A 23,075-nucleotide genomic window follows, 5' to 3' on the forward strand; every position below is an offset into this window, starting at 1 on the left:
CAGCCAAAGATCCCAGCCAAAGATCCCGTCCCCATATTCCAGCAGGACAACGACATGCTGGGTCCTTTCTCACTGTGAGTGTGGATGAACAGGCAGGAACATGGCTGGGGCTGTGAGAAGGACTGACACCGGCACTCCATGTGAAGAGTACCAGCGAGAGGGAAAGGCTTTCCCCCAGAATGATGCAAGGCAGGGACAGAGGGACTGTCCCGCCTCACTGTAAAGCAAGGGAACATCCTCTGAGAAGAATTCCCCCCTCACCCTAGTGAGAAGCACAAAAGGTCCCAGTGAGAGGGACTGCTGCCTAGTGTTAAGCAGGGTGTTCCGTTTGTACACATAAGCAAGGTGACAAAATACACGAGGATGGCATTCTACAGAAGGATGTGGACTCTGGGCTCATTCTGAGTACCCAGGCCCCGCAACCCCAGATGGCCCTACAAGGCTCTCCTCTATGGCTAAGTCTCAGCTGTGTTCCTGGGTTGAGAGTGGAATGGCAACCAGCAAGCCCCACCTACAACAGAGCCGGAGTCAACCCAGCTATGCCACAGCCTTGATACCTCGTAACTGGTGGCTGGCCTAATGCATACTCCAGGAGTATGGGAGGAGTGCCCTTGACCCTCACGAGACAGTGTGATCCTGAGCCTGTTAGCCGGCTCTGTTTTGGGACTCAGCAAGGAGGGAATCAGATGAGGACATCTTGCAGGATGTCAGGAGAGTAGGCTTGTATAGAGAACCCTAGCTTCCTAGCAGCTCCAACTTCCCAGGGTCCTCTCTGTGCTGGCTACTTGTCCTTAACTGGAGGAGTAGATGGATGTGGAGTAAGACTGCTCCTGCTAACCTTCCCTGTTGGCAGCACTGGGGCTATAGGGAGGACCTAGCATGCTGGGGAGCTCTGGGGACCCATTTGGAAGTTAGTAACAACCCCAGCACGGTTTCCTTTTCAGGCTGAGCACATACAGCAGCTGCCTGGATGCCTGAGGAGTCTGGATGGGCCCTGCCCGTAACCAGCAGCCTGAGCATGTCCACCCATGTGGGTGCCCCTGCCTGTCCTCCCAGCACCTTCCGGCCACCGGGAGATGCTTGTCTGCTTTATCAGTGGTCCCCATGACTCTGACAACTGTCTCTCTTATCGGTGGCCCACTGCCTGTCCATGCCACAGGCTCACTCTGTGGCCTCTGAGCTGTGTTGTCCTTTGGGCTATACAGGGCCGGACGAGGCCTGTCTGCCTCCTATGGAGCCTAGAAAACCACAAATGATAGAGCCTGCATCCCAGAGAGGAGACCTAGCCCTTATCTGCCAGTGGTCTTTGATCTAACTGAGGCTAGGACTGGAGAGGACCATACCCCTTCAGGGATGCTGGGAACAGTGATGGGAAGGGCCAGACAGCATACTGATGTTTCTTTCCCTCCGGGCAAGTTCCAAGAATTGGGAGATGCAACAATTGCTGGCTATCGCCCAGCCATCTTCACTCACATCTGATTAGAGGTGTTGCTCCATCTTTCTCTGCTTTTGCACAGTTCTGTCCGGCACCCACCCACAGCACCTGCCTTCGTGGCGCCAGCCTCCCCTGTGAGGAGCTGCCTGAGGCTGTCCTGCTGGCCTCGTCTGGCCCTGCTGTGTCTAGCCCAGGACTCTCCCCAGCACCAAATCTGAAGGCCAGCCTACCATTTTCCCAGGAATCCCACACTGAAGACATCTTGTCCTTGCTCCTTTCGGGGCACTCACCTCTGCTGGGCCACCTACGTTGGCAGAGGCTGTCCACTAACCCCCTGCTTCTGTCCGAGTCCCAGCCCCAGCCCCAGTCATCTCAGCCCTTCCCTGGTAGTGCACAGGGAGGATGATGACCTTGGATTTCTCATCTGTCTGCCTTCACCACCAAGGGTTGGGATTACAGGTGTTCATGACCTGGTTTATGAAATCTTTAAATGTATGGCTAGATGCAGGATGCAAGCCATAGGCCTGAGCTGTCACTGGCAGCTACCCTGATGAAGGGCATACTGAGAATGGATCTCTACATCTCTGTAGGACAGACTAAGATGCAGGGACAGCATGGGTCACCACTGCAAGGAACTGTATGTGGATGAGTTTCCACATACAGCTATGTTCTCTACTGGGGCCTGGGCCCAGTGTGTCTTCCTGGCTGGAATGGGGAGGGGTGTTGGGGTGTACTGATGTCCTGAAGACAGGGTTTCTTCATGTCTGGTGCATCACGGGTAGTGGTGGACATGTTGCTGATGGTGGCAACAGTGGTGGTATGGGGTGGCAACAATGATGCTGGACTTAGTGCTGGAGGTCTACTTAATGATGGAGGTCGGGGAAGATAGGGTGTGGACAGTTTTGTATGGGTAAGGCTTACGGATAGGGTAGGAGTAGAAAGCTGGTCTCTGTAATCTGGCATAAGCTCAACTCATAAGAAAATGGGGTTCCCAGGGCCTTTTCCTATGTCTCTGGGAAGCCTGTTGCCTCCTGCTTTTCTAGAACCCCTAGCTGGGAGTCCTCGAGGCTGCCAGGGTCCAGCCTATAGGATGCAAAATGCAGAGGGAAGGGGTCAGGAAGAGAGGCAGAAGACCCTGTTGGCCTGGCTGGTGAGGCTGACACTTCTTCCTCTGGACACTGGTTAGCCACTGTCCTGGTGGCAAGAGCTGGAACCATGGGCTCAGGGTGTGGCCATGCAGACTCCTGCCTTTGATGGACAAGAGACACAGAGAGATAGATTTAAAGGACAGAGGCCTGAGGCTGGAGAGTGAGCCATATGTCTCCTCCTGGGGTCCAAGGAGGCCCCCTGGAGTTCTGCTGTGAAGAAAGGCTGTGGCCACCTGCATCCCTGCCTCCAGAAGGCCCAGGGAGCCTTATGGGAGCCTTATGGCTCAGGGGAGGGTGGGAGCTGATGAGAACCACACAAAGAATGAAAGCCCCACCTTGCATAGCTTCTTGGAGCTGTGCAGAACCTGGGCTCAGAGGTGGCCATGTGGGAGGTGTGCCCACCGGGTGTCCCTAGAAGGGTCACCAGGCTCTGGTCGTCTTTATCTGAGGGCCCAGCTGTGGCCGCAGGAAGTCACTGTTTTGCTGTTGGTCTCCCCTCTAGGCCTATGATAACGTTGGGGGATCATAGAGTATTGAGCAACACCTAAGCCTGGGCTGCGGGATCTCTGACCTACAGGCCTACAAGCTGGCCTGAGCATGCAAGCTGGGGTACAAGAAAGGGTACCGGCCACAGAGGAAAGGGCCAGTCAGCTTTCTTACGTCTAGTAAGTGCAGGACAGGTAGGTCTGTGTCCTTGTGGTGGGCCAGGACAAAGGGACCTAAATCAGTGTCCAAACAGACATTTCTGGTCCCTAGAATTCTATCTCTATATCCAAGTACCAGCACCTCTGTTGAATTCCCAAACCTTCCAAACACCCCCTCCCCACTGTCATCCTGAACTGCTTCTCCCTCCACATCCAGGGACTTTCCTATCCTACAGCCAGCCATTCCACAGGGACCCTTTTCCCAGACCTTTGATTAGTACCAGAAGGGACCCCTGAAATCCATCCCTGCTGCTGCTTTTCAGGCTTCCTCTGATTTACCCTCCTTGTCAGCCTCATCCCAGTACCTATGGCTCCCACCTACTCCCAACAACTAAGCCTGTTGCTGGCTGAGGTCAGCTAATTAAAGGCTGAATCTGTTATCAGTGATGTGGTGATTACTCTATTTCAATGAGGGCTGTGCCTGTGGGGGTTTCTGGAGGGATGGGTTGTGGGATCTCTCAGGTCTCCCTGTTAGAGCTTGTACTTCTGGCCCCTTGAAGGCATGCCCCTCCTCCCCTGGCAAACTCCTATTCTCTCTTCAAGTTGTTATTCATGGAGCCCCTGGGGTTTCTTGGCAGAAGGGTCACGGAGGAAACGGAGGACCCTCAAGAAAGGGCCAACCTAGGAACTGGGAGTCCATGAGCAGTGCTGAGGAAACCCGGCAATGCGGAGGCTGTCTGGGTTAGGAAGCCTGGGCTGGGATCGCCCTCCAGCGGGAGGGAATTCCACCTGGCTGAGGGCCTGGGGGGTATTTCTGGGAGTCTTCTATTGTTAGTCTGAGCAGGCTAGAGAAGATGCTCATTCACCTTGTGTTCTATGCACCACGGGTCAGCAGCCTGCATGCACCAGGCCCCACCCTCCTTTTTCCACTTCTATGCAGATGCCACATGCAGCAGAGACACAAACCCTGAGTACATGGTGTCCAGACACTGGCCTTGTCCAGAGGCTCTGTCCACAGACCAACCCAGGTACACATGTGCCTGGCTGGGGAGGACAGAGGCTGCCCCTTCTGCCCCAGGCCCCCAGGGCTTCCCATTTACCAGCCGTTATCTATCAAAAAATATATTAACCCTGAGCCTGTTTCCATCAGAGTCTCGATTCCAGGGACGGTTCCAGATAAGCCTTATCTCTGCGCTGGTGCATTAGCCCCATGCTCCAGGGCCTGCCAATCATGCTGCCCCCACCCAGCCTGTGGTTCGACACTGGCTGAGACTTCATGTTGTGTAGGCAGGCCAGCCAGTAGGTCAGAGGGTGCCTCTTTTCCAAAGACACACCCCAGGCACTATGGCAAGGGGTTTGGGATTGCCTAGTGGCCTAACTCATGGCACGGAGATGCCAAGCAAGGTTCCAATGGGCTATGGCTGCAATGAACCTGGCCCTCTGGAGCTGTGTCTTCCCTAAAACATTGGAGCCTGGGACCCTGAGAGGGGTGAGGATGTTGGAGCTGGGGGTCCTGCCTAGAGCCAGCCCTGGTCAGCAGTACATACTGTTCCCCTCCCACTGCTGCCTTGGCAGGGCACCCCTTCAGACTACGCACCCTGGCTTTAACTCACTAATGGCGTTTGGGTTTCCACTAATGCCATGCCTGATAGAGGCCTCTTCTGGGCCACACTGGGCAGGTCTGCCTCATGGGGGTCACATGCTGAGCAGGCCCTCCCAGTGCTCAGCCCTGGGTTCTTTTATGTGTCTACACTTCCCTCAACCTGAGCTCTCTTTGGCTTTGAAGAAAACAGTCTTGAGAGGTACTGGGGTATGGACATGGGGACTCTAACCCACATACAGTTCTGGAGAAAATTGCTGAACTGGAGCTGTGTCAGGGCTGGGGTCAGCTGCCTCTTGGGAATTTACAAACCTCTATCCTTCACTGTGGATGCATCTGTTGGCTTGTTCGCAGGCTGCAGGGACACGATGGCAGCTCTGTGTTCAGCAAAGTCCTATATCCTTAGATCTACCGTATGGAACAGCAGCTTCTCTCCATATAATGTGGATCCTGAGGCTGAGAACTTGCCCGAGATCATAAACTCCGTTCAGGGCACACAGGACTGATAGGCAGGGTCCCTGAGAGGAGTAAGCTTCAGGCCTCCTGGCCAGGGGAGGCCCTGTGCTGAGCAGAATAGCTTCCTTACCTATTCAGACCTGCTCATCTACTCACCCACACTTAGTGGCCACTAGTCCTGAAAGGTCTCTTCTGCTCCCAGGAGTGATGTAGGAGACTGTGGGGCCTCAGCCAGGTTGGCTACCTGCCCTGAAGTCTTTGCCCAAGCTTGGGCCTCACTGGCTCTAACTGGCTGTTCTCCCCCAGGACATCCTAACAGGTGAGCAGGATGGGGTGGGGGATGGGGCAGTCTTCAGTGCTGAATGGGGTTAAATGAAGGCACAGGAGGCTTAGGACCAAGCAGAAGGCAGCCAACCCGAGGTGGCCGTGAAGGTGGCAGCAGTGGGTTTCCCTGGAGCCGAGACTCGGCTCCCCTGAGAGAAGAGCAACTGCCGTGCCTCACTGTCCACTCACTACATTTGTTGTCCTCTGGGCCACAGCCAGGCCAGGGCACTGACAGGGTAGTGGCAAGGTACCATGGAGTCCTACAGCTGGAGGAAGCCCGGCAGCAAAACCCAGCCCATGCTTGTCTTCAGCTATAGGCTGTCATGACTATGGCTGCCTGGGGCCTGTGAAGGACAGTGAAGGGCAGCCATTGCCATACTGGTCTCCCGGAGGCATGAGGGGTTTGGCGGGCTGATGATGTATTTGATTAGGGGCCATGACTTACAGGGACTCTGTGTTCTGTAGCCTGGCTCCTTTTCCTCTGCCCTCAGCTCTGCGGCTTAACAGAGCCAAGTCATTTGATCACAACCTGCCCCTGTTAATATTTTTAATGCCATTTTTGAAAATTAAAGCATAATGCACTGATTACTGGGATAAAGGGAGGCCTTCACGTCTGTCTGGAGGCCAAACAGGGAAATGCTGGGACATCTGCTCCCCTTCCAGGTGTCTGGAAAAGCTCTGATTGCCCTCATTGGTCAGTTCTACCCTCTTGCCCCATCTCAGTCCTCATGCTAAGCCTGGGGGTGCTGGGGCTGGAGATGAGCATGGGTCCAGGTGCTTCATCCCTGGTCAAGCACCCTTGGGAGTCCAAGGTTCCCATACTGGAGGTGAGGGCCTACTGACCTCTAATGCCAGGATGGAGCCCCAGGGTGCTAGCTCCTGTGCAGAGGTCCTCACTAAACTCAGCTGCTCAAATAATTTCCTGTCAAGGCCCATGACGGGAGCCACTTGGTTGGACCTAGCAGCTCTGAGTCCTAAATCCAAAGCCATACAATACCTTGTAATGTCTGGAATTCCCCTGGGAGACAGGCAGACTATGGGTGGACAAGGTCACATACAGGCTGTTTATTTCTAGTTGTAGGATGCCAGCTACTTGGGGCAGGGCTGAGAGTGGCTGCAGACACTAACCAGGGAAGCCTGCGAGACTCAGGTTGCTGGTTCTGCTAAGGCCCTTTCCTAGTGGGCCTAGCTGCTCTCCTCGGTGAGTGCAGGGAGGGAGTGGCAGGCCCTTCTGGCACTGTTCCTAATTCTCCTCAGGCTCTCTCAGTGTGGTTCAACAGCAGTGCGGATGGCAGTGGTGTGGGGCTGACTGCCTGCAGGATTGGGGAGGTTGAGGCACGTCTTGAGGCATCTGGCACTGTGGTCTGGCTTACAGCTGGGCAGGTTGGTTCATTCAGGAAGTCTGTACCATGCGTTTCTGGGTATCAAAGACATAGCGCTTGAAAGACAGGCTGAGTGTCACAGGCTGCATGGGCTCTGGCCGCTCAGTGCCCTCCTCTTGCTTGGTGGTCTCCCCTCGGCCAGCTCGGCTCCGCTTCTTGAGTGTTGGTGTCAGGATCTTCTTGGACTCAAGGGTGAGGCCACCTGCAAGGGATAAAAATGTCACTGACTCATTGTAGGCGAAGCTGCCTCCTTGTCTCCCAGTTCCACGCCCTCCCCTAACCCAGCAACACCTTTTCCGCCCAACCAGGTAGGGCTTTTCTGCCTCTTCCCACGCCCAATTCACTATTAGACAGTCCCTTTGGGGCATAACTCTCTGATCTTCCCGCTACTCATCTGGTCCCTAAGGTCCTAATGCTCTCTGGGAACATTGGTCTACCTGCCAGATAGACCACTTGAAGTTCCTGGCCATCATGGAGACACTCTCTTCCCCCTTAAACTGGGAGTCCGACCCGGTAGCAGGCTCCACCAGGCTCTTGTGTCTCCTGCTTCTGGAAGGGGAACCTCAGCAGACCAGAGGTGATCAGGGAACAGCTGGGAGGTTCAATCAGCTCTCCTTGGCCAGAGGTCTTGTGAGGGTCTCACCCAGGCTCTGGAAGACACTGTCTCTATCACCTGTCTGAAGTTGGTTTCTCCATCCTCCCCATCCACCCAGAATAAGGCTGGGTTCCTAGCCATCCTCAAGAGCTCAATTCCACCTTTCTTCGCCCACAACTCCCTTTCTACTCCCCAGCAGAAGATGTCCCATGGTCCCTCAGTGAAAGGCTGTACATTGCAGCTTAGCTGTTTTCAGGTAAGCTACATCCAGACAACATCTGGCAGCTGCAGACACTGTGCAGTGGTTAGGCTGAGTCTAGCACCCCACATGCTTATTTATTCTTGTGTTGAGATTTACAACTGATGGTCTTAGCTTTGCAGATGAGATGCTGGGCAGAGGCTCAGGCAGTGTCTGCTAGTGCTGTTGGTACTTGGGGGAATCTCTGTACATGCCTAATTCTCAGGGGCAGTTTCCACCTACATGTGGGACTCTAACGATTTTTTGTTTTGTTTTGTTTTCCAAGACAGGGTTCCTCTATAGCTGTGGCTGTCCTGGAATTCACTCTGTAGACCAGGCTGGCCTTGAACTCAGAGATCTGCCGGTCTTGTCTGCCATGTGCTGGGATTAAAGGCATGTGCCACCAATGCCCAGGCTCTGGCAATGACCTCTCTAAGCACCCTGCACAGGCCCTTGATCTCTGGATTTAAAAAGTGGTGCATCCCTGGAAAACTGCATTCCACTAGGAATGGCTAGTTTCATTGTATGAAGGGTCTGGGCTTACTCTGACAGGCAAAAGTGAGACTGTGAGCCACCATAAAATCTGGATCCCCTGGAGAAGCCAGTGACTTGAAGCTGCTAACAGGATGCTGGAGCCAGGTTGTCCACTGTCCCCTGCCAGAGTACACCTAGGAAAAGGTGCTTTCCTGCAGCTACCTGATCTTTAGGACCACATCTGTGGCTCTGCCTCTTCTCAGGCCCTGGATCAAGGAGAGGGCCCTGGGCTGGTGCCAGGTCCGCAGGTATCTGAGTCCCTGAATCAGAGCTGGGCCTTCCTCCTGCTGGCACCAGACCCTGACAAATGGTAAGGGCCTGTCTCTCTCTGGTGCCAGGAGGTCTGATCGCTGAAGAGGTGCAGGGCTCCAGAGCGTCTGTACCATGCTGGGGAGACAGGTGTGGCTCAATCAGCAGTCCATCTCATCTGTGATGGCTCTGGTTACACACAGTGCGTACCGCATCAGCTCACAGCAGGCAGGGGTGGAAGAGCAGCCTGGCATTGGCAATGCTGTGGCCATTCAACAGCTTGGTCACCTCCTGCCATAATGGGGATGTGGGAACAACACCAAGGGTCTACCAAAAACCTGTGCCAACAGCTCCTGGGGCAATGTGGCAGATATCACACTGTTTCTTTAGTGGCCCCTTTCCTTTGGCCAGGTGGCATATACTGAGGAGTTGGAGCTGTACCTACCTCAGGTACCTGGCCCAGTTCAGGCTGCAAATGTTTTCCAACTGCTCGGGGCTTTCTTTTTAGAGATATTTGGCACTGGAGGATCAGTGGACAGTCTGGAGCAAGCACACAGGACAAGCCAGCTGCCCTGAAGATTCTAGTTTGAGAAGGTCTGACAGTCAACAGGTTTGGAAGCAGACAGTATGAGGAACTTCAGGAAATGACCCTGTGTCCCTGAGAGGATGGTGGTAGCAGCTCTGATGTGCCTAATACAGGGCTCTCTGAAAAAGACTGTTGGACTCGTGGGCAGATGACAGGGACCACCACACAGATTAATGGCAGGCTAAATAGGCAGAGGAAATCTGTGACATAGCCAAGTTCATGAAGTGAGTATTTATTTCTGTAGGAGGAAAGGTGCTGAGCTGGTCAGGGCAGTCAGCAAGCATCTACAGTACCCAGTACCTGCATCTACAGACCAGGGGGCTTCCAGGCAAGAGAAGTTTCCCACCTGCCATGCCTTTCTACTGGCTCTTCCTATGTGCCTATACTTCCTGTCCTGAATATCTGAACACCTATCTCTGCACACATCCGGCTTTGTCAGCCCCTCAGCTAGGATGATGCACTCCTTGGAATTCTAAGAGTGTCTATTTTACTACCTTCAGGTCACTGTTCAAATGTCACCTTTTGGGCCTGCTGGCTACCTGGCCACTGTCCCCAGCCTCTCTGGTCCTCATCTGCTATAATTCTGTCATGTAACTCCATCTCCTCAGGTAGATTATTATCTCCATGTTTTGGTATCTGTTGTCTTTCTCTGACCAGTCCCACCACAGTGAGGTTTCTGTCTGCTCTAGGGACCCTGGCTCCCAGCTCTCGGTGCTGGTGGGGCCCTACAGGGCTAGAAGCAAATCCTTAGTCCAAGAACCCAGAGAGCAAGCGTATAGGAGCAGCCCTAAGGTAGTTCCTGCAAGTCCATGTCAACCAAGAAGTCTACTCCCAGGGATGCAGGCCATGTGGGCCCAGATGTGCAGAGGTGCCTCCATAGGGAGGTGCCCCGCCCTTATTGAGAAGTGGAGGAACTGAGGTGCCAAAGAGCTTTGGGCTTACCCTAAGTCCTTTAGTGGATGGAGGCAGAGCTGGTGACTAAGGTCCTCTGATCCCCATCTGTGTCTGAGCATGAGAACTACACATCTAGCATCAGAGGGGAGCTGAGACCAACGGGAGATGAGACAAATCCCCTTGCTGTAGTAAAGTGATATTCAGTACGACTGAGACTCAATTGGCATTGGAAAACAGATATGTGCTAGGGTTGAGGAGCTAGAGGTGGCTTATTTGGTAATAAACTTGCAAGCCTGAGGACCTCAGTTCAGATGCCCAACAGCCAGGTAAGCAGCTGGCTGGTAAGTAGTGTGCGCCTATAGTCTTAGCACTCAGGAGGTGAAGACAGGAGATACCTGGGTCTTGCTGGCCAGCCAGTCTAGCTGAATTTTATGAACTCTGCGTTCACTGAGACTGTCTCAAAAAAAAAAAAAAAAAAAAATAGGAGCAGTAAGGGAGAAACCCAAAGTTGGCCCCTGGCCTCTATACAAAAGATGCAGCAGGCAGAACCTTTCAGAAGAACCCTTTCAACTCTGAGCTGCAGAAAAAAGACCAGAAGGCTACGTGCCCAGTCACCAGTGGTCACAAGAGGTTACAAGTAGTGCCTTTCTCCTACTTTTCTCTACTCCTAAGGGCTTTGGGTAACCCTGGGTTAGGCACAGAGGTCTATCTATCACAGGCCCCACAGCGTGCCTACTCCTGAACCCAGACAAGGGACAATGTGCAGCAGTGTACTGCAGCATACAGGCAAGTAGGGGAAGGAGGTCTAGGAGCCTGGTGGGACTCAGGGCAGTTGTGATCAGGAAGCAGGTTGGCACTTTGAGGCCATTGGCCTTGCTTCTGCCATGCTCTGTCTGTGTCCTGGTAGGACACTGCAATATGCGAAAGCTTGTTTTTTTTTTAAAAGGTAAAAGAGGTAAAAGCCAGTATGGGCAGGACTCCTTTATGGGTACCAAGGTGAGAGTATCTGACATAGCTGTTTTCAGCTATAGCGGAAATCTCAAGGGGCAGGCTCAGGGACTGGCCTTCCCAGCTCTTCAGCCCCCACCGGCTGATTCTACTAACTCTTGCCACCAGAGAGAATCCTCTAAGGCCTATGTGATGCTGGAAGCTGGTTACACTGGTAGGAATATGTCCTCACTCAGGGCCCATGTCTGCTCTCTCTGCCTCTCTACTTTCTGATGCTCTTGCCACATTCTGAATGCCAACCACAAGAATTGAAGCAAAGGTCCTGATCATTCATTTTTGTGAGCTGGGTTCCTTTCCATCTGCTAGACTCAGACTCTGCCACTGCTCCTTGGAGCATGTCCCTCGACTGCCCCAGACTAGATGGAGGTCCCCCTAGGAGCCCCACTGAGCACTTTTTTCACTGTGGTTCTGTAGTCCCCACCTCTCAGAGGCCAATGCCTGGTGATGATCTTCCTGCTTGGCAGGGAGCCCTCTAGGTGTTCTGGGGAACTGAATGCCATGGAGGCATTCCAATGCTGGATGCAGCAGTCACCACCATCATACTCACACTTCTACATACCTCATGCCACCCTCCATGCACCCACACCCCTCTGCATGTACTCCTGTGTGTCAAATATACCCACTTACCATATCTACATCACACATCATATAGAGCCATCAGCACTTACCTATATTACACACACCTGTGTCCCATGGTCCTGTATATACCCACACATGCCTTATACCACCCATATATACACCACTCATACCCACCTGCACTCATCTCTATTACTTTACATACATGCCATCCCTCCATGCCACACCCACCTACATGCATCCCACCCAGATAAACAGGGCAATGGTGAGGTCTGGGAAACCATGTCTGCCCTCAAGTGGTCCAGGGCAGTCTGGCTCAGACACCAGGTTAGATTGGTTGGACTTTGGTCCTCGCCTATGTGCCAGCACCAGACTTCTGGCAGGGTTGGTGTTGGGGCTAAGGTAGACAGTTATGTCCCCTGTTCAGAAGGTCCACTCTTCCTAGACACTGCAAATCCTGGAGCCTGCTCTACTCTTTTGAACCCAGACCCCAGGATGCAGTGGGGGTGGCAGTGACCCTGTGTGACACCAGTGCTCATGGCTTCCCATGGGGACCTCTCCCAGGGCCTGGCTGGCCTTTCTCACTGCGCGCCAGCCTCACACAAAGGCACAATGGGCTGCGGGCTGCTGGGTCTTGGCTCTGCTGGGCAATCAGGGAAGAATGTGGGAAGCAAAGTTTTTCAAGCCCAGCTTGGGTGCCGCCCGGCAGTGGCCATCAAAGGCCAGCAAATTGCCTCCAATTGCTGGCGTCGCTTTCATGTCAGGGGCCAGAGTAGAAGAGGAGCCTTCACGTTGGTGGGCAGCTGGCACCCCCCAGTGGGAACAGATTCCCTGTAAGCATCTTGGGGTCAGTAGCCCCCTCAGGGACTCACTGAAGCCAGAGCAGCTATGAGGGAGCTGTAGAAGCAGGGCAGAGACAGAATGGGGGTGGGTAGAGGTTTTTCTGGGGCAGTATCCTAGTAAGGACTGCTGGGCTTGCAGCTGGGTGGCCACAGAGTCTGAGTTCAACAGGCTTTCAGCTGGTTAAGACATGGGGGCCATGAGAAATAGAAGCTCTGAGTGGAGGTGACCTGCTTCTGCACAGGGGCCTGCTGCTGCTGGCAAAGGTAAAAGAGGTAAAAGCCAGCTTGGGTGGAATTGGGTGCTTGCTATGAGGCTTGGGCTGGCATGACAGAAATGGGTGGGTTCATAAGGTAGACGATGCTTTAATGCAGGTCTGGCAGCCACATCTGATACCCAGGAGGCTTTAGCTGCACCTGACTCGCAGGGGTCCAGATGAAGTGAGCCAAGGTGTATGTCCTCCAGCTGTGTGACAAATCTGGGGTCTGAATGTGGGACTCCCATCTGCCATAGCTGGCCCGACATCTGCTTCTCATTTGACCAGGGACAGGCCAGAAGGACAGATTTTGAAGAGCTGGGGAGAAAAAGCAAGTGCCTTCTGGGTTCCCTCTGAACTTCTGTGAAGAGTGACTGGGTGCTGCTGCCTGTGTTGGCAGGTGTGGCTCTGTGTTCACAGTCTCACAGGCCTGTCCTCGCTAGCGATGGGTGCCATTCCTTGATTTCCCTGTTTCCTCCTCTACAACGGTCATGTGTATAAACAAAGATGCAATTTGCTTTAAAGAGATAAGGTGATTAATTAAAAAAAAAAACAAAAACAAAAACAAAAAACAAAACAAACAGACCAGAACTGCATTCTGCTGTCCCAGTAACAAAAGGAATTAGGGGAGGGGGTGGCAGACAGGCCCGTGTAACCACAGAACCAAGTTCCTCTTGAACGTACTTGATGGCTCACATACCTCTTTGATTGGGAGAAAACCGAGGCAGTGGGCCCTGCATACCCATTTTGATGTCTTAATGTTGCCTAATTCCTTCTTTAATTTATATTAAGCTTCTTAGCAACAACAATGAAATCTTCAAAAACAAAAAAAGGGCCCTTTGCAGGGATATTCCCTGCACCAAGTTAACTGAAGTCACAATGCAGCAGAGCTTTGGAGATTGAGGTGCTTTGGAGATTGGGGTGTGTGGGGAGAAAAGCACTGCAATATGCGAAAGCTTTTTTTTTTTTTTTTTAAAGACAAAACCAAAATCAGTCTGATTCAGACAGGAAATGACTTGGTCTTGAGACTGAGATGGAGGCTCAGCCATTGGAGGGACAGCCTAATGGAGAGAACTTGCTGTCCTGGGTTCTTCCTCAGCTTGGAGGGGGAATTGGCCATACATGAGCTGCCAACCACCTAAGGCCAGCTTCCTACTCCTCGATCCTGGGAGGCTGCCACCCCATGCAGTCCTCAAAGCATATGCTGGCACTAGGACATCCCAACTCCAGGCCCCCAAATGGCAAGTGTCATTTCACAGGCAGCATGGAACCTTACACTTTCTGGCACTCCCACCCCGAACTCCTGTGCTCACTGAGGGTTAATGTATGCTCCTTGGAGGTCCCAGGGCTCTTCAGGGCAGGCCCTGTTGATTTGGCCACACTACAGCCTATGTGTGAACTTCCCAGCTGCTGTTGCAAGCCTCTCTCTACTTACTCACCCGTATGCTGTCCAAAATCCTTTTAGAACAAATCTTGACCACTCCTTCCAGTTCTACCTGTCCTTAAATCTTTAGATCCTCACATGTTCTGAGATGAGGTCTACATTCCCTAGGTATCCCAGGAGCCTGCCTCCTACAGACCTTTCTCCAGTTCCAGTCTCTGCTGGACTCCCTCAGTGAGATATGGCAACAGTCTTGGTGTCTCCTGACTAGACTTCCAACAAGAGGTGTGTTGTACTTTGGTAGTCCTCTTCCTGGGGTCAAGGCACTGACCGTTCCTCAGAGACTCCAGCAAGGGCCACCTGTCCCTTTCAACTTGCCTGGACCCAGAAGAAGGGTCCCCGAGTATGGTTCTGTTCTTGGGGTAGCTCACCCTTTCTAGGAGTCAGAGCTTCTTACTAGATTGTGGGGCTGCTAGTGGCCCTCTCATAGCCAGACAGCCTCTAAGCCCAAATAGGCTGGGTGACAATGAGCATGTCTTCTGATTGCGGCCAACCAGGTGGGGGAGGGGGAGTCCTGGAAACCTAGAGCTCTTTCAACTCTGCTGGCCACATTCACCCAGACTCAGAGCCCTTTGGGGCAAAGATAAAAAGGGAGTCCTGGATCTATCTGTTCCTTCTCCTTGGGCTCCATTAGGGTTGCCAGGTAGATGTCCACACTTTTTAGGAAGTGGGCCATGGTGCTAGATGGGTGGGGTGAAGAGGGCAGTGGGGACAGCTGGGGATAGTGCTGAGGTATGTGGGGAGTGGGGACAGTACCATGACAAAGCTAAGTGGGGTAGGTGGGTAGTTGAAATTGCAAGGCAAGAGAGCCTAGTCCCCTCTGTAGGGCAGGGTTTTAAGAAGTGAGCTGGTGGCTGAATGCCTTCTCTCCCTCCTGTTCAGTGGGACTGAGGGATGCCAGTCTCAGATCATTCTGCTACTGCCATTGTAAGTATCCCCTGACATGGCCTCTCACTTAGCCAGGGCCACACAGGTATCTCACAAGTGAGTCACTATGAAGGCAGGTAAAGGTTCAGAGCTATGGTCAAGGAGCAGGACTCACATCCAAGGCTGTGCTTATGAAGTACCCATGGCAGCCTGGTGCTCCAGGCAGGCCAGACCCTTTACTCCTCTCCAGGAACTGACATCAGGGAGGGCTGGTGCCAAGACATCTCTTTAGAGACTTCTGGGATTAGATCTCTGCACTCTGGGTCACCATGGGGAAATGTTGATTGGCTGGATCTGCTAGGTATCCCCTGTGGGCAAAATGGTCTTGAAATTAGCTAAACACTATATAGAGGGATTTGAAGGAAAACCATCCTACATGATGCCAGCCTGGCCACAGAAAGCTTAGCTGGTGCCACACTATGAAGACATCTCTGGGCCAGTGAGAAGAAAAAAAAAAAAGTTCACTGCATGGTAACTATTTCCACTGACAGTCACACCTCAACTGCAGTCACTTCCAGGTCACGCACTTGCCAGAACACTGAGGGACAGAGACATTCAATAACCTACCCAGGGCTTCCTCATTTAGAGTCATGCCTTCAGCCACTCGGCATGCTTCCTTCCACCTTCCCTCCTTTGTACTCCGGGGCAATGCTGGCTGTGGTGTGGTCTGCTCCAACCTACAGGGACTGAGAATGCTGTATTTTCCTGGTAGGTGGGAAAGACTGTGGCAGGGCAGCCCTGAAGCCAGGAGTTGGGGACAGGTTCCCGGTGGCTTCCCACAAAGTAGTTTCCCCCACCACTCAGGGGGCAGAATTTTAATGCTCCCACCCTCCACATGTACACTCTTTAACATAAGTTAATCTTCAATTAAAATACCTAGAGCAGAAACTAAGATAACTGGTTTAAAAGGTAGAGCTATTGACAATAAAAGTCGTCTTCATATTGCTTTTTCTTAGAGGAAAAAAAACCCCACATATTAAAAACATCATTTTTATGACTTGGGGAAAAAAGCCATACAGAATAATGAGAGTGAACAAAGGCTCAGGAGCAGTCATTTTCCAGGGCCCATATGTGGCACCCTGATTACTGTATCAGCTCTGCTGCCGGAGCAGAGGGAGACGCAAGCGCAGGTGACCGATATGCCACCATCCTCTGTGACTGGCAGACGAAGGGCAGGGGTGGCTTGGCAGCACTGGCCCCTATCCCTGCTCCTGAACCTGCAGGCTCTGACAGCTTATCCCTCACCATCGCTTGCCTGCACTCTGGGGTGTCCAGGCACACAGTTGATGCCCTGCATATGAGCTGACTGGCTGTACTATGTGTAGTCGCTAGGGAAGAGCTCAGGCCTGGCCTATAGCTCAAAGGGGCATGCTCCATTGGAAACACTGGCACTTCAGCCTGCCTTCCTGGTATATCTGCCAAGGCTAGGTCTCCTCATACTGAGACCACATGGGTCCTTGTGCCCAAAGCAGGGTCTGGAGGGCAGTTCCTCTCAGTGAACCACGTCTTGGTTCTTTTCCCCCAACCGGCCCCTTTGTTCCGACCCTCCCACCTTTGTAGTAGCTATCTCATAGATCACTAGTGATTGCTGCTTGCCTGGGCCTCTCACAGCACCATGCAACACAGTGGCTGGTGGTTTAAAGTGGCTCTTATCTACTGATGCGTGATGCGTGACATTTTCCAAAATACTGCCTGTGTTCTGACCCAGGCTGAAATTGGTTGCTATGGCTCCAAGTTGTGGTTCATCATAGCTAGTGGAGTTATTCACATACATGAGGACTTCAGGAAGACCTCTGATTTGGAATACCTCCCACAATGTGTCTTTCTAGAGGCTCTTGGGAGCTTGAGGGCCATACATGGCTGGGCCCCTCACTGGGGACCTGAGTCATGGCAGTGTGCTCTGTGGCATCTTAAGTGCAAGGGTTATTCCAGTCGAGCACAGCACCAAAAGAACAGCCACTGTCATGACCTGGATTCCAGCCTGGTCTTTCAAAGCTTGGCCAGTGCTATGAGAAGTCACCTACCATTGAGGGGACATGGGACCATCTCCAGGATCAGCTGCCTGCTCTGTGAAATACCAGGTCCTGCTGCTCACAGGGCTACAGAGCTTCAGGGACAGACTGCTGTGTTGGCAAGGTCCTGGGAGAGTGACAGGCAGCCGCTCTGCACCCAGTAGCAAACAATGCCTCCTCTTTCTGCTCAGAACACACAGAAACCTTCCCTACAGGTGTCAGGTACTTAGGGCTGGTGGCTGAAGACCTGAGGGGCCAGAGGAATCAGGGACAGGAGCCAGTATCCTCTATCATTCAGTGCACAGAGAGTGAGCTGGGTGTGGTCCTGGCCATACCCGGAGTGCCGCGCCTTACCTCCATTTTCCTCCAACACCCTGTGGGGAATCCAAGGATTTTGACTGTTGTACTGGGCTAAGGTTAGACAAAAGAGCATTGTGGCCTGGGCACTTGCCTGCCGTCACACAGTAAGGATGTGGGGTGAGAGGATGGCTTCTGCCATGGGACATGGCTTCATCTACTGATAAAATGTGCCACCTCTGCTATAGCCCCTGTTAGAGTAGTCAGGCTCAAAGTCCCTCCACTTCCCAGGACACAGTGTTTAGGAGTATTGTTAGGAGTAGAGACATAGGCACAGACTCCTCACCCAACACTGCCTCTATCTCTGCATACGCTCCACAGATGCCACCTGGCTCTGAGTGGCTCCTCTAGGTCTGTGATGGGCAATGTGATCCCCTTTACTCAACAATTCTCTAAATCCCAAAGAGCACGCACTCACTGTCTTCACCATAACTTGGTTTGACAGGACAGTGTGGATTATAACTGGGGGGAAAGGCTGGCTACATTTTTAGGAGGCCTTTTGCTACTACATGCTAGGGGTACACACAAAGAAAGGGGCATTTGGAGCCAGTGACCTTTCATACTAGATTTCCTGGCCTTGAGGGCCAAACCCAGGTACCTGATGCCTTACTACTGCTCACTGTGTGACATATCAGTGTGCTTGTATCCTCATGTGATCTGGGCACGAGGACTGATGTACTGAGGGGTGTGAGGTAGAGGCATGGCACACAGAAATGACACAGACTTCTCTCTTTTCTCTGACAGCCCTGTCAGGGCTCATTGTAGCCTCATATCTGAGGATATTGCCCAGCACCTGCACAGCATGCTCTCAATAAACATATGTCTGTGTTCTCGTGGCCCAGGTCTATGGGAGGAACCTATGCGTCCTGTGCTGGTGCCACGTGGCTCTGCTAGTACTGCTCCCTCTCCATGGATTCTGAAGAGCAACCTGGCTTGGCTGTATCAGCCAACCCTGCATTGGAGGCCTGCCTCCTGTTCTTGCAGGAAGTAGGGCACAGGCCCACTCTAGGCCACATCAGAAAGACAGCAGGAGGTGGGTTCAGTCAGGGTGTATCCATGAAATCACTGTGTCCAATGAAAACTAAAACCCCTCTCAGTTTTCCTGTAGTTGGACCAAATTTATACATGTGACCAGGATGACACCTTGTTCAACAGTGTGGTGGTAGAGACAGGTAGCACTGGTCCCCAGAGCTCAGGGTGGGTGTCCTAGGCATCATCCTTCTCCAGTCCCATCTGTAACTGAAGAGAAGGGTTCCATGGCAGGCAGTAGCTAGTCTATCAGGGACTTGTGGCCAGTGCTTTGCCCAAAAGACACAGACTATCTTTGGCCCTGTCCCCCAACCCCTGCCATTGAGTAAACTGAGGAGAAACCAGAGCTTATGTCAGCAAAAGCTGGCAGTGCCCTCAGTGGGGAGAGGGCTTAAAAGCTGTGTGCAGCTTTTAAGCTATACTACAGTTTCTACTTACTCTGAGGAGTTCTGATTTTCTTTTAAAAGGGAAACCATAAGAACAGCCGGAACGGGGGACATCTCTAAAGTAAACTGCCCACATTGGGAAGAAGTGTGAGCTGATAGGGCTGTAAGCCTTTGTTTTTGGAGACCCAAGAACCCTATGGCCTGCACTACTCTTTGTGACTTCCATGGCTTGCACAGTCAGCTCCAGCATTGGTGGGAAAGCAGGGGGCCTAAGAGAGCTCCTTTGAAGGGCTGGTAGCCTGTACCTTTTTGTTCTGTGACATACTACAAGGCAATCTGTATGGGCAGTGGTGAGCTGAGTCTGTACAAGCTGGCTGTGGGGTTACCTGCCCCTGAATGCACTTGTGCCTGCCTCAGTTGACAACAGGGTTCCAATACAGTTGCCCACATATCCAAAGAAGACGTGGGCCTGGTGCCTGAGAGTCTGGAGGGAACATGCCCGTCATGGCCAGAGAACCCTGTTTCTTAGAGATGCTTCTCCATGTGGAAATCTCTGACAATGAGTTATGTTTGTGGGGCTAGCTGTCAGGGAATGGCTTGCTTGTTGTGCCTTCCTTTTGCTGGGGAGAAGCTATGGACCCTCATCACCCATCATATTCATAGCTCAGCATGTCCACTTCATAGCAGCACTGTTTTTGCAATACCCCTTGCAACTTCCTCCATTTTTATTTTTCAAGAAAGCCTTCTTCAGATCAATTCACTCCACAGAGCGCCATGTGTTACTGTGAGTGGAAAGCTGGCCTTCTGTGAAAAAGAGGACATCCAGCGACATAAGTGGGTCCCTGTGATGTTTTGAGTCTGAGTTCTGTGAGAAGTCTAGGATGCCACAAGCAGTACAAGCAGTCTATTAGGGACGCCGATGTCTGCTCCTCCACAGTGCCAAGTCCACTCAGGCCTGCCTGGTATTGTTCTGCCTGGTCCCTGCTTTCTATGGTGGCCCCAGGAAAGCAACTTTCCTATGCTACCTGCCTGCCTGGTGGCCAGCTCAGTTACCTACAGAGTTACAAGTACTGGGTATAGCTATAGGGACAACTTCCCTTGAGAAAGTTGAGTGGTGGTAACTCTGGAGTCTACACGCATCCTAACTGCCAGTTACACCCTGGGTGGCCATCTGGGGCCTTAGAGCAGGAGCAGGACTAGGCAGGGGCAGGAACAACAGGCCCATGCCTTGTACCTCTTCTCTTCAATAGCTGGGCAGGACACACTGCTCTTCCCATCCTTAGCCAGCCCTTGTGCCACTGACCCACAGGTATCTATTCTGTGATATGCGGCAATGCCTGTTCTTTGGCGGGCATAGGGAGATGTCAGTGAACAAATCTTCAGGGCACTTGGCCCAGCAGAGATGCTCAGGAAACAGCAAATAAATGGGAAAGTGGAAGCCACGTTCCCCATGCTTGGATATGAACTGTTCCCATCCTCAGCTGCATCCATGCCTTGTGTGTGCAAGTGCCAGGGGACAGGCGAGGGTAACAGCAGTGCTTGCATCACAAGAATGCCGTGTGGCCTAAAGGACTTGGCAATATCACAGGCACTATGATGGAGCCTAGGTGTTTACAATTTGTTCACTATCTTTCTTTATTCTCTTCCATCTTGAGTCACTCCATTCTCCTGAGTGTCAATGTCCAAAATCACCTCTGAACCCAAGCCAAGTTCTTCAATGGGACACCGTCCCTCAGAGTGAGGCATTCACATAGCAGCTAGAGCATGGGCTCCTTGCTTATCACCAGGACCCAGCCTCTGACCCAGGATCCAGTCATCGTGCAGTGTCATATGTGATGTTAGCCCTCGCCTCAGTCCCTTTACCTGAAACACGGGATAGCTAGAGCCCTTACTACACAGGGTTGTGACAAGGCTATGAACTAACATGGCAGTGCTTAGGACCGCATCACATAAAACAAAGTCTAAAGTCTGTCAAGTCATCAGCCCACCAGAGCCACCTGTACGCCTCCCACTCTGCACGTGCCACCTCTACCTGTTATGTGCTCACAGGGCTCAGATCCGGGGCCACGCATGGGGAAGAGTGTGTCACATTTTCAAGGACAGACTCATGTCCAATAAGGATGTAGAGCAGAAAGTCTTTGACAGCACAGAGCCATCAGGGAAGAGGCAGAGCAGTGAGATAGGGGCTCTTGGGGGGCCTTGTGGCCTGGGAGAACAGTCCTCAAGACAGCAGACGAAGGGAGGAATGCAAGGAGGACCTGGGACACAGCAGTGCCTGTGTGAACCCCACTGGGAGCCTCAGGGGAGCTGCTGTGGGCCTCCAAAGCAGACCCCTCTGCACTTCCTTTCGTGGCCATGCACTGGATCCCATCTTGTTCTCGGACAAGGGTGTGGGAGGGAAGAGAGCTGGGTGAGGAGGGGCAAGGGCAAGAGTTGAACATGGGGATTTATGAGCTGCCTTTGGCGGCATGGGGGAGGGGCTTCTTTTGCCAAAACAATATTTAATTTTTTTAAGGCAGCTACAAAGCCAGGATTAAGCCCAGGCCCTAAAACGAGCTCATAAAATTGAAAAATATTTATCTGGAAGGGTGGCAAGTCCAATAAAAGTTTTATGAATGTCTCACAACTGCCCCGTCAGGAAGCTGGCCTCTCCCTCACCTCCTTCTTGTCAGAGGACGGCACACACAGGTGGGACGCGAGAAGACGTGACTGAAGAAGCCTGGTGCCTGGAGCTCTCTGCTCTGTGGTCCTCCTCCACCTGCTTCTGTACCCAGCTTTAGGCAGGGAGACTGCCTGCCCAGGAGGCTCAAGAGTCTGAGAGTAGCCACAGATGACTTTTGGAGTCTTACAGGGCTTCAGGCAGGTAGAGGCCATAGACTTTGTTGTTCAGAGCAATAAGAGGTGGCTGATTTGACTCCAGTTTTAAAGAGACCCACAGCCTAGGGCTTTGTTTGAAGCCATCAAGAACGTGGCTTCACATAGACAAATGTGCTGAGTTCTCTTCTGGCTTCCAGGCTCATTACCTCCCTTTCGGTTTCCTACGATGTTGCTCAGTGCTTCTCCAGTCTATCAGTTTCCCCACTGCACACCTCTCCTTCCTCCCCACAGCCCCTGCTTCTTACTGCCCTGCTACCTTGGGTCTAATCTGGGGCCTTTGCATAGCTGCTCCTCTGAAGAACCCCACCCAGCTCCAGGGCTGGCCTCCCTGCCTTAGAAGAATTCACGACACCCGATCCTTCACCTCTAGAACCATCACTTCTCCCTTCCCGTGAACTGCAGCCAAAGCATTTCTGCTTGTGTGTCCCTTCCCGAAGACACTGCCTGAGGGTTCAGCAAAGGGTCGACTCCCACAAAGCCAAGGTTTTTTGATTCTTAGTCACTGACAGGAAGTCAAAGCTAGCAGGAAACCAGGTGGAGCATACCAGAGCCCAATTTCTAACCAAATGCCCAGCTTCCTGTTACCTCCATGGCACAAGTTCACCAGAAAATCTGAGCCTGCTCTGCTGAAGGAAGCCCAACCCTAAGTGCTAGAGAAACCAGGAGTGAACAGCAGTTCTGAAAACCACATTCTGCATCTGTGGAACTGGCAAGAAACGGCCAATCATGGGACACGGTGCTAGGAATGGCAGGTATGCAAACTGGCTGATGTGCAGGCCCCTGTCTTCTGTGATGCTGGGGACAGCTGTGCTGTCAGCACCCACCCAGAGATGCTCACGTGTGTCTCTGTGGAGTGGAGAAGTGGGATGCCCTGATAACCCCAGACAGGTGACAGGGGTATGAACTGAGCCATTCACAGTGTGAGACACCTGTGGTTAGACAAGTGTTACAGTGGCTGCAGGACAGGGACCCCTGAAACAGAAACAACCTGAACCTGTGTCCACGAAACTGAAAACAACACAGACAAAATCCAGAAGGTTCTAAACTCAGAAATCCTTTGAGTGCCTATGTGCTTCTCAGAAACTCTCAGATTTTAGGGCATTTTCAATTCTGGATTAGGGATGCTCAGCTGGTAATGGCTCTAAATACTATACAATCTGAAAAATGGTCAATTTGGCACTTTTGGATAAGGGATGTTTAGCTTGTGCACTGACAGAGTCATCAAACAGGGAAAGCTTAAAGCTCACTGGGGTACAAGGTCAGCTAAAGGGAGTGACAATC

General features: G+C 52.4%; 1 protein-coding gene across 2 annotated transcripts in view; it reads right to left on the bottom strand.

Annotated features, from left to right (window-relative positions):
* Positions 1–6,657: 6,657 nt before the first annotated feature.
* Eefsec (eukaryotic elongation factor, selenocysteine-tRNA specific) overlaps positions 6,658–23,075 on the bottom strand; it is a 197,277-nt gene continuing 180,859 nt past the window's right edge. For both annotated transcript variants that reach the window (XM_021638825.2, XM_060383722.1), the window contains one exon: positions 6,658–7,191. In XM_021638825.2, coding sequence (XP_021494500.1) covers positions 7,001–7,191 — 191 coding nt within the window. In that variant the 3' untranslated portion in view covers positions 6,658–7,000. The remainder of the gene's footprint in view (positions 7,192–23,075) is intronic.

Source organism: Meriones unguiculatus, chromosome 5 (genome assembly GCF_030254825.1).
Source record: "Meriones unguiculatus strain TT.TT164.6M chromosome 5, Bangor_MerUng_6.1, whole genome shotgun sequence".
Lineage (NCBI taxonomy): Eukaryota > Metazoa > Chordata > Mammalia > Rodentia > Muridae > Meriones > Meriones unguiculatus.